Source organism: Mustelus asterias, chromosome 7 (assembly GCF_964213995.1).
Source record: "Mustelus asterias chromosome 7, sMusAst1.hap1.1, whole genome shotgun sequence".
Taxonomy (NCBI): Eukaryota; Metazoa; Chordata; class Chondrichthyes; order Carcharhiniformes; family Triakidae; genus Mustelus; species Mustelus asterias.
This window is the reverse complement of record NC_135807.1, coordinates 74141335-74155135: the sequence shown is the minus strand read 5'-3', so window position 1 is coordinate 74155135 and position 13801 is coordinate 74141335. Positions and strand designations below refer to the sequence as shown.

Here is a 13801-nt window from a genome sequence, read left to right as displayed (position 1 = left end):
TTTAGATGAGGAAAGGTAGAAGGAGACTCAAGTGGAGCATAAACATCAGCAGGGACAGGTTGGGCTGAATGGCCTGTGTCTGTGCTGCATATCCTATGCAAAAAAGGGCTTTTAATTATGTAATTTCAGAGGCAAACTCTTACCATACCAACTTCATTAGTCACCCCTTCTCCATATCGAATGTTTGAACAGGCCATCTGAAACAGAACCAACATCCACAGGATTATCAGCCTTGGGGGAAAAAAACTGTGAATAATGTTCAGAATTTTCTCTGCATTATGATTGATGAAATGATTAAGTTGTGAAAGACCAGGGGCTGAATTCTCCCAAAAAACTTCTCTAAGTGTCATAACGATGAGAATCCGCACCAGTCTCTCAGGCATGCTCCGCATCGCAATCCTCCCACATTCAGTCCACTTTTCTGGAGAGTTGGGAGTTTTGTGCCGGTACTGGGAGGCGGGGCCTAAACACACCAATGAGTCTGGCTTCAGAGCACTCGGGCACTGTTTCGGAAGGGTGTCCCAATCTCACAGTGCAATGGAAGAATCCCTTCTCCCCCTCCATGGACATCAGGAACTCCCCCATTGGCAGCATGTTCCCCAATCCCCAAACATGGGTCACCAGCCTTGGGGCAAAAGGACCCTCCCAAATGGTCCCCCTGCCTGACCCCCGACATGCCCCCCCATCATGGCTGCCTTCATGATCCACCGCTGCCCAACTCCTCCCTGTCAGACCCGCTGCATAGCACTCCCTATCAGACCTCCCCCAGATAGCCCCCCCATCATAGCCCTCACTCAGATCCCACCCCTTTGCCTTTGTCCAACAGGCAACGCTGGTGTGCCTAATGGCCACTGCCGGGTGGGCACTGCCCGGCCATGCCCCCGACCATCCGGGAGCCTCAGTGGCCTCCGAGCTTCCCGGCATGACCATTGTACCAGGTCTCTGCTGTTGGAGACAAGTAGTGGTTCTTGCCATTCCCGCGCTGCGCCTGAAGGCTGATGAATTCCATGCGCTGGGAGTTGAGCAGGCGATGCGTATTTAAATATTACTTTATTTATGCTAACTGTTCGCACCATCAGGAAGGGGCCAGGAGACTCGCAAACTGTTTTGCTCACAGACTATTCTCCAGGAGCTGCGCAATCTACTAATGGTGCAGCGAGGTCAGAGAAACTCCCCCATTAACTCATTAAATGAAATATTTGTACCTCAAAAGCATAATCTGTTTTTCTGGTTGTAACATGTCCTGGAGCTGGAATATAAAAACACCAATATTGAAATGCATTCACAGCTTCCAATAACTACTGCAGAAAAATGAGAACCTCTAGGTTTCAACCCATTTAAGTTGACTGGTCAATTTAATATTCCTGCAGTACAGTAGCTCACACTAACTGACCAGACTATATAGAATGTTCCTGCAGTACAGTAACCCACACTAACTGACCAGACTATATAGAATGTTTCTGCAGTACAGTAACTCACACTAACTCGCCAGATTGTATAGAATGTTCCTACAGTACAGTAACTCACACTAACTCGCCAGATTGTATAGAATGTTCCTACAGTACAGTAACTCACACTAACTGACCAGACTATATAGAATGTTCCTGCAGTACAGTAACTCACACTAACTGACCAGATTGTATAGAATGTTCCTACAGTACAGTAACTCACACTAACTGACCAGACTGTATAGAATGTTCCTACATTACAGTAACTCACACTAACTCGCCAGACTGTATAGAATATTCCTGCAGTACAGTAACTCACACTAACTGACCAGACTGTATAGAATGTTCCTACAGTACAGTAACTCACACTAACTGACCAGACTATATAGAATGTTCCTGCAGTACAGTAACTCACACTAACTCGCCAGATTGTATAGAATGTTCCTACAGTACAGTAACTCACACTAACTCGCCAGATTGTATAGAACGTTCCTACAGTACAGTAACTCACACTAACTGACCAGATTGTATAGAATGTTCCTACAGTACAGTAACTCACACTAACTGACCAGATTGTATAGAATGTTCCTACAGTACAGTAACTCACACTAACTGACCAGACTGTATAGAATGTTCCTACAGTACAGTAACTCACACTAACTCGCCAGATTGTATAGAATGTTCCTACAGTACAGTAACTCACACTAACTGGCCAGATTGTATAGAATGTTCCTACAGTACAGTAACTCACACTAACTGACCAGATTGTATAGAATGTTCCTACAGTACAGTAACTCACACTAACTCGCCAGATTGTATAGAATGTTCCTACAGTACAGTAACTCACACTAACTGGCCAGATTGTATAGAATGTTCCTACAGTACAGTAACTCACACTAACTGACCAGACTATATAGAATGTTTCTGCAGTACAGTAACTCACACTAACTCGCCAGATTGTATAGAATGTTCCTACAGTACAGTAACTCACACTAACTCGCCAGATTGTATAGAATGTTCCTACAGTACAGTAACTCACACTAACTGACCAGACTATATAGAATGTTCCTACAGTACAGTAACTCACACTAACTGACCAGATTGTATAGAATGTTCCTACAGTACAGTAACTCACACTAACTGACCAGACTGTATAGAATGTTCCTACATTACAGTAACTCACACTAACTCGCCAGACTGTATAGAATATTCCTGCAGTACAGTAACTCACACTAACTGACCAGACTGTATAGAATGTTCCTACAGTACAGTAACTCACACTAACTGACCAGACTATATAGAATGTTCCTGCAGTACAGTAACTCACACTAACTCGCCAGATTGTATAGAATGTTCCTACAGTACAGTAACTCACACTAACTCGCCAGATTGTATAGAACGTTCCTACAGTACAGTAACGCACACTAACTGACCAGATTGTATAGAATGTTCCTACAGTACAGTAACTCATACTAACTGACCAGATTGTATAGAATGTTCCTACAGTACAGTAACTCACACTAACTGACCAGACTGTATAGAATGTTCCTACAGTACAGTAACTCACACTAACTCGCCAGATTGTATAGAATGTTCCTACAGTACAGTAACTCACACTAACTGGCCAGATTGTATAGAATGTTCCTACAGTACAGTAACTCACACTAACTGACCAGATTGTATAGAATGTTCCTACAGTACAGTAACTCACACTAACTCGCCAGATTGTATAGAATGTTCCTACAGTACAGTAACTCACACTAACTGACCAGATTGTATAGAATGTTCCTACAGTACAGTAACTCACACTAACTCGCCAGATTGTATAGAATGTTCCTACAGTACAGTAACTCACACTAACTGGCCAGACTGTATAGAATGTTCCTGCAGTACAGTAACTCACACTAACTGGCCAGACTGTATAGAATGTTCCTACAGTACAGTAACTCACACTAACTGGCCAGACTGTATAGAATGTTCCTACAGTACAGTAACTCACACTAACTCGCCAGATTGTATAGAATGTTCCTACAGTACAGTAACTCACACTAACTGGCCAGACTGTATAGAATGTTCCTACAGTACAGTAACTCACACTAACTGGCCAGACTGTATAGAATGTTCCTACAGTACAGTAACTCACACTAACTGGCCAGACTGTATAGAATGTTCCTGCAGTACAGTAACTCACACTAACTGGCCAGATTGTATAGAATGTTCCTACAGTACAGTAACTCACACTAACTGACCAGATTGTATAGAATGTTCCTACAGTACAGTAACTCACACTAACTGACCAGATTGTATAGAATGTTCCTACAGTACAGTAACTCACACTAACTCGCCAGATTGTATAGAATGTTCCTACAGTACAGTAACTCACACTAACTCGCCAGATTGTATAGAATGTTCCTACAGTACAGTAACTCACACTAACTCGCCAGATTGTATAGAATGTTCCTGCAGTACAGTAACTCACACTAACTGACCAGATTGTATAGAATGTTCCTACAGTACAGTAACTCACACTAACTGACCAGATTGTATAGAATGTTCCTACAGTACAGTAACTCACACTAACTGACCAGACTGTATAGAATGTTCCTGCAGTACTGTAACTCACACTAACTGACCAGACTATATAGAATGTTCCTACAGTACAGTAACTCACACTAACTGGCCAGACTGTATAGAATGTTCCTACAGTACAGTAACTCACACTAACTGGCCAGACTATATAGAATGTTCCTGCAGTACAGTAACTCACACTAACTGACCAGACTATATAGAATGTTCCTACAGTACAGTAACTCACACTAACTGGCCAGACTGTATAGAATGTTCCTACAGTACAGTAACTCACACTAACTGGCCAGACTGTATAGAATGTTCCTACAGTACAGTAACTCACACTAACTGGCCAGACTATATAGAATGTTCCTACAGTACAGTAACTCACACTAACTCGCCAGATTGTATAGAATGTTCCTACAGTACAGTAACTCACACTAACTCTCCAGACTGTATAGAACGTTCCTACAGTAAGTAGCTCACACTAACTGGCCAGACTGTATAGAATGTTCCTACATTACAGTAACTCACACTAACTCGCCAGACTGTATAGAATGTTCCTACATTACAGTAACTCACACTAACTGGCCAGATTGTATAGAATGTTTCTATTGCACAATAACTTACATTAACTGGTCAGACTGTATAGAATGTTCCTACAGTACAGTAACTAACTCTAACAGATTTTGATTTGATTTGATTTATTATTATCACATGTACTCATATACAGTGAAAAGTATTGTTTCTTGCACTATACAGACAAAGCATACCATTTATAGAGAAGGAAAGGAGAGAGTGCAGAATGTAGCGTTACAGCCATAGCTAGGGTGTCGAGAAAGATCAATTTAATGCGAGGTAGGTCTATTCAAAGGTCTGATGGCAGCAGGGGAGAAGCTGTTCTTGAGTCGGTTGGTACATGACCTCAGATTTCTGTATCTTTTTCCCAGCGGAAGAAGGTCAGATGTGCAGATAAAGGTGTAAGAAATTTGATGTTTGCCACTTATATTCACTAACAATCAACAGTTTTGGAGAGTTCACAAACACGCACATGCCGTGCTTGTGAACCTACCTCCACTCACCTGATGAAGGAGCAGTGCTCCGAAAGCTTGTGATTCCAAATAAACCTGTTGGACTTTAACCTGGTGTTGTGAGGTTTCTTACAGTTTTGGAGAGATTAACCAATTTTAAATCCCTGTGATATCAGATGCCTGCTAAATACATGGGGACATTTTAAATTACAATATAGATCTGCACTTGAATCTGACTCACAAAAATAGGTGCAGGTGAGTAACAATAATTGGAGTTTTCACCTAAAAAATTACACTCCAAAATTTCAACAGCAGGAAGCAGACTATAGTGCACAAAAATTGTTGGTACTCTATTTTCTTCAAAGTTGCAAAATTTATGTCTAAATCCAATTTTATATTTGGAGGTTATGATATTTGCATTATAATGGGCTGTCAGTTTCACTTTCTACCACCACAGAAAATTGCAAATGACTTTTACCAAACTTTGCAGCAGTTAAAACATCAAACTCCACTTGCAGTTTAATCAGATACACAAAAATTCTTAGAACTGTATACTTCACTTAATATGGATTCAGTCATTCACTGTGCACAGTCACTTGTACAATGTTATGCTTTTGTACTCATCAGTGGATCCTTAGGCATCTGCCTGTGTTTTAACCATGCTATAGTTTTCTAGTTGATTGCTGAAGTACATTTTAACTAGGATTATTTAATCTGAGAAAGGATTATTTACTATCAGGTTGTATTCTTTGGTCAACAATTAACAACATTCTCATAATAAGAGTATTACCTTGTGAGTAAGTGTGAGAATGAGCAGGACACCGACATCTAGACACAAAACAAAAGATATTTAAATCATACTACTTTTTTCTACCTGACATAAAAAACCATTTACAAAAAACTGCTGCAGTTAATAATCATTCTTAAATCATCGTACGGCATTTAAAATGTGTCAAATACTTTTCAACATTTGAGTTGCTGTGTTTGGGCTGGATTTTCATGTGGGGCTTGAGAAATGCAAGTTGTCCCATTATCTGACTTTGGAAACCCAAGCCCATCATCTCTGCCCGTACCCCTCATATTTTCACCTTCTGGAGACATGACAGGCAGAGAATAGCTTTTCTGAGTCCCGATTCAAGATTGGAAGAATGCAGGTGCCTAGGTGGACTGGTTAGAAGCTTGCCTCATTTCACGGGGACATAGTTTTTATGCCCGCTAACACTCACCCCTCACACTCTCACCAGCCCACCTCTCCCCTCTACCCATCCACACTCCACCTCAAATCCCCATGTCACTTCATACTTACCATGCCTTCATGCCAGCCCATTCTCCCTCACACTCTTCATGTCCCTTCCATGTATCCCATATGCCAATGCCCCTTCCATGCCTCCACACCCAGTCTATGTCCCTTCACATTTATGCCCCTTCATATCCCCCAAAGCCCCCTTCAATGCTTCCCATGTATTCTCCATAGCCGTTCACTCAGTAGCCACGAAGGGCAGACCTCAGGATATCTTTGAAATGGACATTAAAAAATTAAACTTCTAACAATCTCATAGAGCTGTAATATACACTTCACGCTGTAAAAACTCTCATTCATAAAAGCCATTCAAAAATGAAAATCCCCACAAGTGGTTAATCTATTGTAGAAACAAACACTCATCTACTTACCACATTAAAGAAATATCATCCTTTAATAACCTCTAAAACTGTTGATTAAAATATGAACCACAATAAGTGATTCTGGACCGTTTGAAATCCAACCAAATGTTCATAATGGGCTCAGCTGCAATAACAAACCCTGGGAAATGTCCATTGAAACGGAAAAATCAGATCAGCTTTTTTAAGCTGCAGTTGATATTTCACTTCAAGGCAGAATGCTGGTAGTCAATGGAGTGGAACAGGTGCTTAGTTTTTTTAAACTCAGCACCAGTGTCATTTTTCCAAAGCTGGAACTCTCTGGACATTTAAACCACACCTCAAAACATAATACAAAGTTTCCCAGCATATCTTTCTGCAGTTTTGAATTAATTACGGCACATTCTTCATTGGAAAAAAGTACTGTAATGCATGTCAACGTTTACACAATAGTGGCCAATGTAATGGTCAACTTGACTCTGCAGGACAGAGCCCCATGATCAACCACTGCATTAAAAATACTTCCATATTACAATACAGTATGTAATAGTGATGTTTGAAAGTGTTAAACATTCAACCCTTAGTTGTTAAAATGTTCCTGACGCCTCTAAAAGCTTCCCTTAGTGGTCATGAATTCTCAAACTTTGTAGGGTTTTTAGGGCTTCCAAAACCTGCACCAGGACATGAAGATAACGTTGGGAAGGAAATTCAGATTTCTCATAGTCCTCACAATGGCAACCTCAACCTCAGGAGGTGTGTGCGTGTGGGATTCACACTCAAGGCCTTCCCAACCTGCAAAAAGACCGCACAGAAATAGGCACTGCAAATTGAAATTCGCTGCCAAAAAACCTAGTTTTACTTTCCCTAAGCCATTCCTGCGTCCGTCTGAAGATGGAAATCTGACCCTTAGGGTGCATTTACACGACAAGTTCAGTACTAGTGCACCACACTTTCCAATTGCATCAACACTCAACCATGTAAATCAGGTGTAAACGTCCACACAACTCCGAGGTGAAGCACGGCTAGACATTTTCTTCCAAGAAGTCGCATTTGATTCCAGTTTCCAGTCAGAACCAGACTGCATTCCACTTTTTGTGGGCCTCCTTCCACACCCAGCAGCACCCATTGCTCTCTTCTGGACCTGCAAGAGTTGCTTCCCAATCAGATTGTCTGACAGCTCTTAATTAATCCTATTCCACTGGATAATTGAGTGCTGGTTTTTACCTGAAGGAATGCGGATGGGGCTAGAGGACTTCTCCAAACTCTAGGCAAAGTGGTAAATGCAATTGGCATTAGGATGGAGAAGCATTAAATGATTGAGGTGGAAGATCGAAGTGAGGCATTTTTAAAGGCACTGCAGTCTAATGTTACCCAGTCTATCAGAATTGTTGTTTGTGTCCTTCCATCTAACCGCAAAAAAAAATATATGATCAAAGGGCAGAAGTCCCACCCGTAGCTTGTTAAGTCTACCTAAGCACGGTGTCACTGCAGAGCTCTGACGAAGGGTCATTCTGACTTGAAACGTTGGCTCTATTCTCTCTCCACAGATGCTGTCAGACATACTGAGATTTTCCAGCATTTTCTGTTTTTGTTTCAGATTCCAGCATCTGCAGTAATTTGCCTTTATCTTATTTAAAGTCGTCCCTTTTCTGACTGAATTTGCTTCCAGTGCGGTGAGCAAATAATATGGCCCCCGAATAAAATCCAAACCTAAATTGGGAGATATGGTTAAAACTCAGAAAGACTAAGACAAAATAAAAGACATTATTAATCTTGCAGAATGGGGCAAATTAAGTTTGATACAGATACATGTGACATGGTGCATTTTGGTAAGAAGGCCACAAATGGAAAATTTGAATCTAAATGAGCTAGCAGAATAAAGTGATCTAGGAACACAGATACACAACAGCTAAAAATAACAACACAAGCCAATGAGGCTATTAAAAAACAACCCAAATACTGGGGCTCATTTCCACAGGGACAGAACTGAAAAGCAGAAAAGTTACATTAAGCTTGTATACAAAGCTGGTTGGATCATGTTTAAAGTATTCCAGTCACCGTATTACTAAAGGGATACGGATGCACTGAGGGAGCTGCACATGGATTTACAAGGACAATACTATAAATCAGTGATTATATCTGCAGGAAAGACTGAACAGGCTGGAGATCTTTTCTCTGGAAAAGACAAGGTTGAATGGCGACCTGATAGAGGGTCTATGAAAGGGATTGATAGGGTATATGTAGAGAATATGCTCAAACCTGGGAGTGGGGCTCCAAAATCAGAGTCACTGAAATATTCAATGGGAAATTCAGGTGAAACGTCGTTATCTAAAGAGTGGTTATAATGTGGAACTCACGCCTAAAGAAAGTAGATGAGATGAATATTATAGATGCATTTAAGGGGAAAGCTAGATAACCATATAAAAGAACAAGGAATAGATGGTTATGCAGATGGAATTAGCAAAAAAGGGTTAGGAAAGGCTGGTGTGGAAGATCAACAATAATCTTCTTGATTCTCTCCCCAGGCCTAGATGTGCTTGAGGCAAACAAAACACATGCTTACATCTGTTTCTAAAGATAGTTTTGCAGGAACATGTCGTTAGAGGCTATAGCTTGAGGGGTGCCACTACACATCAAGCATGGCTGACCAGGAGACTTTCCTGCTCTTACTGCCTGCCACAGGTGATTGGAAGGATTTACGAGTTGATAATTAACCTGTTTGGCCACGTTATGAATGCTTCTGATGTGGCCGTCAAGTCCTGGAGTATGACTTGAAACCTAGGCTTTTGGTTCAGAGGCAGGGATGCTACACATTGTCCCACAAAACCTCTTGCATGATCTGATTGGGTTAAATTATTTGTTTCCATGTTTTACACTCTAGTCTATGTAAATGCACCTCATCTCAAAAGAAGTGGTCTAATAGAAATTGCAGAAATTTCAGAAGTGGTGGGAGGTGAAAGGAGGCTGATACACCCTGAGCACCAATGCTCTCTCTTCCCCTCACTCCCCCCCCCCTCCCCCCCGCCCCCCACCGTCCATTTTCACATTATAGCTTCAGGGTCATTGTTAACTGAAATTGCTTTGCACGACACTGCAAAGCTGTGAGTGACTTTTCATTATTTACAAAGCAAACACATCAAAACATGGAAAATTTCAGCATTGAAGGAGGCCATTTAGCCCATCAAGATTGCGCTAACCGAAAAAGAGTTACCAAGAGTCACCATCCTGACTTGGAAATATATCGCCGTCTCTTTGTTGGCGCTGGGTCAAAATCCTGGAACTCCCTCCCTAACAGCACTGTGGGTGTACCTACACCTCAGGGACTGCAGCAGTTCAAGAAGGTGGCTCACCACCAATTAGGGATGGGCAAGAAATGTCAGCCTAGTCAATGATGCCCACAGCCCTTGAACAAATTTTTAAAAATCCCTCCAAAGAGCTGGTCATGACTTTTCACCAATGGTATTTGAATGAAAGAAAATCGATCAATTAAAGATTTAAAATGGTTGCTTGACCTTCTGGTAAAATAATCTACTGTGGATTTTAATATACACATATACAGTACACATGCTGTGGGTTCATCGGCATTGGCTAGTTTCTTGCACATAAGGCCCGAATTAAATGTGGAGCCAGTCGTTTCCTTCTACATTAGAGGTTGCTGCATTGACACTGCAGGTGCGGCGGGCGGGGGCGGCACCAACAATCGGAGCGAAATTACACAATAAGATTCGGGGACTGACATCTATCCACAGTGGCTGCAATGTCCTCTAGTGCCCACAGCAGCGGCTCAAGGTCTGGCTGTCCCTGCTTGGAACGGGGCTGGACCGCTGGCTGTCAACCAACACCCAGAGCACACTGACATTGACCACCCTGATCCCGGCCACACTGATCGGCCAACAACTGCCCATAAGTCAGCCGGAAAGATCGATCCCTTCCATTCAGTCATTGGTTTGGTCTCGGTCACTTACGACGCCTGTCGCAGCTGCTTCAACAAGTGCACAATCCTTTCCCGACCGGCCATGACTTTTACACAGTGAAGAACTATGGGATATGGAATAACTGAACATATGTTCAACCTTACTCTAGTATTTCCAAAATTTCATCAGCATTTATTGATATCCAGTCATTAATACCAAACAAAAACATAGAATCTGACAGCACAGAAGAAGGCCATTCAGCCCATCTGTACCAGCTCTTAGGAGTTTTCTTTCTCCTAAAGAATTATCTTCTCTTTCCCTGTACCCTATCACAAATTTCCTTTTAACTATATATTATGACCTCAGCTGAAATCTGTAAAACGAAATAAACCCAAAAGGCTGAAAACTTCTACTGAACAAGAATCAAATAAAACAAATACTAAATACTATCTTGGGTAATCACTAATACTCTAAAACCTAGAATCAACATAAAGTAAGCATGAACCGGCAGTCAAATTGCAGTCATTTGTAAACCATAAGTACACATGGCAGATACAACTTTAACGAAAGCTAATGGTATTTGCTACCAAATAAACCTGTTGGACTTTAACCTGGTGTTGTTAAAACTCTTACCGAGATACAACTAAGACAGATTTTACAAATTGGCTGGGCAGTCCACTCAGCATACAGATCAATCTCAGACACAAAATCCATCAAAACTGTCTTCCTCACAAATAATTTCAGTCCTCTTTTTCTAAGATTTATCCTGATCTTCAGCAGACAGCAGGGCACAACCAACCTGAGCTCCACGGGCACAACTTCACCAGAATTGGTACATGTCTGCAGAACCTCATCAACTCTGCTCAGGACAGTCTGGAATGCACAGATCCATCAATGTTATCTTCAAATAGAAAATCAGCCATAGCTTCTTGATCTAGTTTCTTCAGCCTGCCTGTACTGCACCACTGGGATAATTATCTTCATCTGTCTTCATCTGAATTCTGTGTCCTTTTTGTATTGTTTCAAACTGTTTCAGTCTCTGCAGAAGTTTTGGTTTTTGATTTCAGTCTTATTGAATATATCACTCCATCCATGAGCCCTTATCCTGTGTATCAATCTTTTGTGTGGCACTTTGTTTTGGAAATCCAGGTATACTACTTCTAGTGGTTCCCTTTTATCTATCCTATTAGTTACATCCTCAAAAAGACAAACAAATTGGTGAAACATGATTTCCTTTTCATAAAACTGAAGGGGGAAAAATATACAGATGGGTACACATAAGATGGTTGCCTGGCACACAAACAGTCACCTGGGAAAGAGACATAAAAGACAGACAGCTATTCAAAGTTAAACATGCAGGAATCAAATCCTACAGGAAGCCAGCCAGGGCTGAAAGGATAAGGACAATAGGGGTAGATAATGAGATTAGTCACAGGTGGGATCGGGAATACATAACTGCAGGAAAACCAATTACTGTAAATTACTATATGAATAGGCCGAAACTAAAACCATTGATAACCACTGACGTAGGAAATGTATCCATTCATAAGACAGTGCGATGTTAACATGTTCATGTCTGTATCTGTCTGTATTTGTCTATAATGATGTGTTAACGATCGATCACCTACTTGATTACAATGATGTGATAATGGCTAGATGTCCGGTCCATCTATTGTGTAAAGGGTATAAAGATGGACCGCTCCTATTGTCTCATTGAGAGAAGGTTTGCTGCTTGTTAGTGCCTTTTCTCCACGAAGCTTTGTTAAAATAAAACTGTATTCTTGAAACCTTCAAGCCTGACTCAGTGGTACATTTCCCACAACAAAACCATGCTGAATTGTTCTAAGAATACTATACTTTTCTAAGTGCATTGTTAAGATTTCCTTCATAGATTCCAGAACTTTCCTGATGACTGATAAAAAAAAGACGAGGTCCTAAAAGCAGAATATAGGGATTTAGGAAGCAAGCTGAAAAGTAGAACCTCAAAGGTAGTGATCTCAGGATTACTACCTGTGCCATGTGTTAGTCAGAGTAGAAACAGCAGGATACATAGGATGAATACGTGACTGAAAAGATGGTGTGAAGGGGAGGGTTTCAGATTCCTAGGGCATTGGGACCAGTTCTGGGGAAGGTGGGACCTGTACAAACTGGATGGGTTACACCTGGGCAGGATCGGGACTGATGTCCTTGTTTGGGGGGGGTGGTGGACTTGCAGGAACAGTTGGAGAGGGTTTAAACTAATATGGCAGGGGGATGGGATTCAAAGCAGGGGGAAGTAATAATAAGAGGAAAAGACAGTCAGGAGAATAAGAAAAGTGATAGGCAGAGAAATCAAGGGCCAGAGTCAGATAAGGACAGACTAAAAATAATAGGAAAGGGAAAAGAAGTGTTAAAAATGCCCACCTTAAGGTTTTGTACCTGAATGCTTGGAGCATTCGAAACAAAATGGATGAATTAGTTGCACACATAGATGCCAAGGGGCATGATATAGCTGGCGTTACGGAGGCGTGGCTCCAAGGTGAGCAAGGATGGGAACTAAACATTGAGGGCTATTCAGTGTTTAGGAAGGACAGACAGAAAGGAAAAGGTGGTGGAATTGCATTGTTGATTAAAGATGATATTGATACGATATTGACGAAAGATATTAGCATAGATGATGTTGAATCTGTATGGGTCGAGTTAAGAAACAACAAGGGGCAAAAAACATTGGTGGGGCTGGTATACAGACCACCAAACTGTAGTGGTAATGTTGGGAAAAGCATTAGACAGGAAATCAGAGATGCATGTGTTAAAGAAACACCTGTGATTATGGACAACTTTAATCTGTATATAAATTGGGAGAGTTAAATTAGTCACAGTACAATAGAGGAGGAATTTTTGGAGTGCATAAGGATGGTTTTCTGGAGCAATACACTAAATAACCAACAAGGGAGCAGGCCATCTTGGACTGGGTGCTGTGCAATGGGAAAGGATTAGTTGACAACCTAGTGAGAGAGAACCCTTGGGGACGAGTGACCATAGTATGGTAGAATTCTGAGTCAAGGTGGAAAGTGATGTAGTTGATTCTGAGATCAGGGTCCTGAATCTCAATAAAGGTAACTATGATGATATGAGGCATGAATTGGCCATGATGGACTGGGAAACATTACTGAAAGGAAAGACAGTGGACGGGCAATGGCAGGCATTTAAAGAACGAATGGGT

At 41.4% G+C, this 13801-nt stretch overlaps 1 protein-coding gene across 2 annotated transcripts in view; it reads right to left on the bottom strand.

The window, feature by feature from the left end:
- adhfe1 (alcohol dehydrogenase iron containing 1) overlaps positions 1–10719 on the bottom strand; it is a 62855-nt gene extending 52136 nt beyond the window's left edge. For both annotated transcript variants that reach the window (XR_013498327.1, XM_078216275.1), the window contains exons 1-4: positions 10651–10719; positions 5838–5875; positions 1206–1249; positions 144–197 (exon numbers count right to left, since the gene is read on the bottom strand). Coding sequence is in view for 1 of the 2 variants with exons in the window: in XM_078216275.1 (XP_078072401.1) it covers positions 144–197; positions 1206–1249; positions 5838–5875; positions 10651–10703 (189 nt within the window). In the remaining variant the exon portion in view is untranslated. The remainder of the gene's footprint in view (positions 1–143; positions 198–1205; positions 1250–5837; positions 5876–10650) is intronic.
- Between the last annotated feature and the right edge of the window lie 3082 nt (positions 10720–13801).